Below are 4,618 nucleotides of genomic sequence, written 5' to 3' on the forward strand. Positions count from 1 at the left end.
AATTCCCGGAGTGCTTTGCGGCTGTCATGGCGGCCCCCGGGCGGCGCGGGGCTGCTCTCTTTCCAGCAGTGTTGGGGTTTTGGCAGCTGGGCCCTGTCGCCGCGAGGGAGTGGGCGACCCGGTTCCCGTCGCTCTTGGGCTGTCAGAGGAGGTGCGTATCCCGTGTGGCAGGCGCCACTTCCTCTGGTCCCCTCTCGGCCTCGGCTTCCAGGTGTTATGGCCAGAACTCAGCCCTGGACCGCTTCCTCGGACTCTCGCAGCCCGACAGTTCGTTAACGTTGACTCCTCGCGTCCCCGCCGTGTCCATGAACAGAGGTAAAGGGCCCAGGTGGATTTGCCCGGGACTGTCACGGTTTTATCACTGAAAGTACCGTATCGGGGGAAACCCTCAATCTGGGGATACTATTTTTGGCCCCGTGTTATAGAAAACAGTCTAAGGGCCTCGAGAGAGAGGAGCAGTGAAGGATCTCAGAGGGGAGAGATACCAGGTTCTAAGAGTTTGGGAGCCAGAGGGAGCCCATCTGATCACAACCAGAAACGCTCACAAAGCAGGAGATTGAAGGACCACAGGCCAGGCAGAGTTGTGGCTCGCTGACTCCACGTGGGAAGCTGACTCGACCCAATAAGTACCCCCTGTACTTGGCAAGACATGAATTACACCTGGGAAACAGCGCCCTCTGCTCCGGTAGGGAGTAGCATGGACTAGAGCAGCGGTTCTCAACCTTCCTCATGCCGCGGCCCTTTAATACAGTTCCTCATGTTGTGGTGACCCCCCAACCATAAAATTATTTTCGTTGCTACTTTATAACTGTAATTTTGCTACTGTTATGAATCGTAATGTAAATATCTGATATGCAGGATGTATTTTCATTGTTACAAATGGAACATAATTAAAGCATAGTGATTAATCACCAAAACTATATGTAATTATATATGTGTTTTCCGATGGTCTTAGGTACTCCTGTGAAAGGGTCGTTCGACCCCCAAAGGGGTCGCAACCCACAGGTTGAGAACCGCTGGACTAGAGTCTGGACACATAAACTGGTCATTGTAATGCAATATCATAAGAAGCTGATACAAGAAGACTCAATGCTTTCAGAACCTTCATTACCCTATAGGAAGGTGTGACTGTCAGGGCTGGAGTGATGTCTGGCTTTATCTGGTCTGTCTGTGTTCTCATGTACATATATTTACAGGCACAACCACACAGTATAGTTCCACACAGTAATTGAGTTTTGTTTTGTTTTGTTTTTTAGTAATTGAGTATTAAATGCCAGGGATTGTGCTGAGTGGTTTCACACAATTTCTAATTGTCTAAAGAAAATTATAGCCCTGACCGGTTTGGCTCAGTGGATAGAGTGCCGGCCTGCGGACTGAAGGGTCCCAGGTTCGATTCCGGTCAAGGGCGTGTACCTTGGTTGCAGGCACATCTTCAGTAGGAGGTGTGCAGGAGGCAGCTGATCGATGTTTCTAACTCTCTATCCCTCTCCCTTCCTCTCTGTAAAAAGTCAATAAAATATATTTTTTAAAAAAAGAAAGTTATAAGTAGGTATCATTAATATCATCCTCATTTCATATATGAGAAATCTAAGGAATTTAGAGAGGTTAGAGGACTTGACAAAGTCATATGAACTAGTTAATGGACAAAGTCTCAAAGCCAAGTTTCAGCTTCAACCTGGTACCTAATCTTGTATCCCTACTCCCTTTGTGGGTGGGTAGGACTTTGTGCCTGACAGGATCCAGATTGTACTCTCTCTCACTCCCCTCCTGTCCCCACATACAGATGAGCAGACTCTCCTCTTGGCTCATCCCCCCAACATGCCTGCGAACCCCCGAGTCCTACGAGTGGCCATTCTGGGTGCCCCGAATGCAGGGAAGTCAACACTCTCCAACCAGCTGCTGGGCCGAAAAGTATGCTACATCCTCGACAACCCCCTCTTCCCCCCTGTCTGCCTCCCCCTCTCCCCCCACACACTTTTCATCTCTCCATGTATTGTTTTAAAGGGACCTGGGACCTCACTTGGAACTTCTTTGTTTGTGTCAGGTGTTTCCTGTCTCCAAGAAGGTGCACACTACTCGCTGCCAGGCTCTGGGGGTCATCACAGAGGAAGAGGCTCAGGTGGTGGGTACCTGCGACAGGACAGAGGGTGAAGCTCAAAGGGCTCCTGACATCGAGGGTGGCCTTTCTCTCACTCCCAATCACAATCTTTCCTCCTGAGGGCTGGGGGTCTGAGAAACCTTCTTTTCTGATTTTAGATTCTACTTGACACACCTGGCCTGATCAGCCCTGTTAAAAAAAAAAGGTAATTGTGATGGAAACAAGAGTTATAAAGCAGTGGTTCTCAACCTTCCTAATGCCGCGACCCTTTAATACAGTTCCTCATGTTGTGGTGACCCCCGACCATAAAATTATTTTCGTTGCTACTTCATAACTGTAATTTTGCTACTGTTATGAATCGTAATGTAAATATCTGATATGCAGGATGTATTTAGGCGACCCCTGTGAAAGGGTCGTTCAACCCCCAAAGGGGTCGCGACCCACAGGTTTATAATATAAGGGGAAACGTGTTGAAGAGTGGGTGGGGAAATTCCATCATAGGGGCTGGAAAACCCCCTTATCACACCCCATCCCTTATCAGGAGTAAATCAGTCATAAGCCCTTGCTGACTTACACATGTTTGTCCCTCAGGCACAATCTGGAGCTCTCTCTGTTGGAAGATCCATGGAAGAGCATGGAATCCGCTGATCTGGGTTAGGCTCACGATGGGAATCTGAAGCCCAGTTTTCACTGTTGTGGCCTCTCATTCCTGATAGTTTGGGAGATGGGGTTGGCCAGAGCTCATGTATTGGAAGGTTTTGGGGGGTGAGGAAAAGAGTGGTCATATCTTTGTTCTCCTCACCCTTCCAACTTCTTCCAGTTATGGTTCTTGTGGATGTCTCTGACAAGTGGACTCGGAACCAGCTCAGCCCCCAAGTGCTCCAGTGCTTGACCCAGTTCTCCCAAGTCCCCAGCATCCTTGTCATGAATAAGGTGAACACCACATATCTGAGGAAGGGGTTTATTTTCCTTCAAGGCCCCCACCTTGCTGACCACACACCCTCTGCCCATCCCCCATGCCCAGGTAGATTGCCTAAAGCAGAAATCAGTTCTCCTGGAGCTCACGGCAGCCCTCACTGAAGGGGTGGTCAATGGCAAGAAGCTCAAGATAAGGCAGGCCTTCCCGTCAAAGCCAGGCATCAATTGCCCCAGCCCAGCAGCTAAGGACCCAAACACACAGTCTGTTGGAGGCCCTCGGAGGATTGGCTGGCCCCACTTCCAAGAGATCTTCATGTTGTCAGCCCTAAGCCAGGAGGATGTGAAAATACTAAAGGTCAGTCGGGTGAAGACAAGCCTCAGAGTTCCTATTAGAAGTGAGAGTGAGTAGGAAAGTCCTGGTTGGAACTGAGATGCTCATCTACTCTCTCTGAACCCACAGCAATACCTCCTGGCACAGGCCCGGCCAGGGCCCTGGGAGTTCCATAGTGAAGTCCTCACTAGCCAGACACCTGAGGAGATCTGCTCCAACATCATCCGAGAGAAACTCCTAGAGCACCTGCCCCAGGAGGTGCCCTACAGTGTGCAGCAGGTACAGGCCCAGTGAAAGGATCTGGGGGCTCTCCACCAGCTGGGTCCCAGAGAGGTAGGGGTATGGACCTGTCTGACTAATGTTTCCTTGTGCAGAAAACAATTGTGTGGGAGGAAGGGCCAAGTGGGCAGCTGGTGATCGTACAGAGGCTTCTGGTGCCCAAAGAATCTCATGTGGTAAGCAGGGCTGGGCTTGGAGGAGAGAGTAAGGCTCTATTAGGCAGGGGTTCTCTCCCTGCTTGGGAGCCCTGAGAGCAGACTCAGGGTCCCTCTCTTTTGTCCCGCCCTCAGAGGATCCTGATTGGTCCGAAGGGGAGCCTGATCTCCCTGATTGCAGATGAGGTGGGCCGCGACCTCATGAACATCTTTCTCTGTGACGTTCAGCTACACCTCTCTGTGAAGCTCTTCGATGGACCACCCTCTGCTATGCCAGCCCATGCTGCTAGCAGGAGCTACTGACCAGAATTGTCCCTGCCTGGAACCTGCAGAGACTAGTGAGGGGCATGGACACTGACTGACGGGCTAACTCTGCCTGGCCTAGTCTGCACAGCCCCTGCCCAGCCTTGTCTTGTGTTGAAGGAAGGAACCTATCTTAGCTCAGTCCCCAGGTAATTCCTCTCACTGGGGACACAGATACTTTGGTCTAGAAGTTGGCCCATTGGTGGGAGCAGTGCCACCCTGCTTCCTCCTGCCATTGGGCCCAGAGTTTCTCCCTGAGTTGCCAGTGGTTAGCAGAGAGATCTTTTTTTAAAAAAATTCTTTATTGTTACAAGTGTTACATAAGTCCTCCCCCCATTGACCTCTCCCTAGCCGCCCGCACCCCCCAGAGCGGAGATCTTTTTCCTCCCCTCTCAGATCTTCCACCTTGAAGTCATATAAGGACCCGTGTGTCCTGAGTGCAATAGTGCCTCCCACCTGTTCCCCAAGTCCTTGATACCTCCCACCCCATCATTCTCCCCATTCTTGGATGCTAATAAAGGTAAAAGACAAGCA

The 4,618-nt window shown here is 50.6% G+C and overlaps 1 protein-coding gene across 4 annotated transcripts; it reads left to right on the forward strand.

Annotated features, from left to right (window-relative positions):
* On the forward strand, positions 1 to 4,618 carry ERAL1 (Era like 12S mitochondrial rRNA chaperone 1). Of its 4 annotated transcripts, none has more exons than XR_004973013.1 (11): positions 1 to 315; positions 1,784 to 1,911; positions 2,045 to 2,122; positions 2,257 to 2,303; positions 2,690 to 2,751; positions 2,919 to 3,031; positions 3,123 to 3,371; positions 3,477 to 3,626; positions 3,722 to 3,802; positions 3,917 to 4,233; positions 4,436 to 4,618. XR_004973013.1 is itself a non-coding variant. In XM_036341759.1 (10 exons), exons 1-10 carry the CDS (start codon positions 27 to 29, stop codon positions 4,082 to 4,084), a joined length of 1,365 nt encoding a protein of 454 aa, XP_036197652.1. In that variant the 5' UTR covers positions 1 to 26; the 3' UTR covers positions 4,085 to 4,618. The 4 variants fall into 4 exon arrangements, 2 of the variants coding, with proteins under 2 accessions (XP_036197652.1, XP_036197653.1); XR_004973014.1 differs by having other exon boundaries at positions 4,481 to 4,618; XM_036341759.1 differs by having other exon boundaries at positions 3,917 to 4,618.

This window comes from Myotis myotis, unplaced genomic scaffold, assembly GCF_014108235.1.
Source record: "Myotis myotis isolate mMyoMyo1 unplaced genomic scaffold, mMyoMyo1.p scaffold_m19_p_17, whole genome shotgun sequence".
In the NCBI taxonomy this organism is placed as follows: domain Eukaryota; kingdom Metazoa; phylum Chordata; class Mammalia; order Chiroptera; family Vespertilionidae; genus Myotis; species Myotis myotis.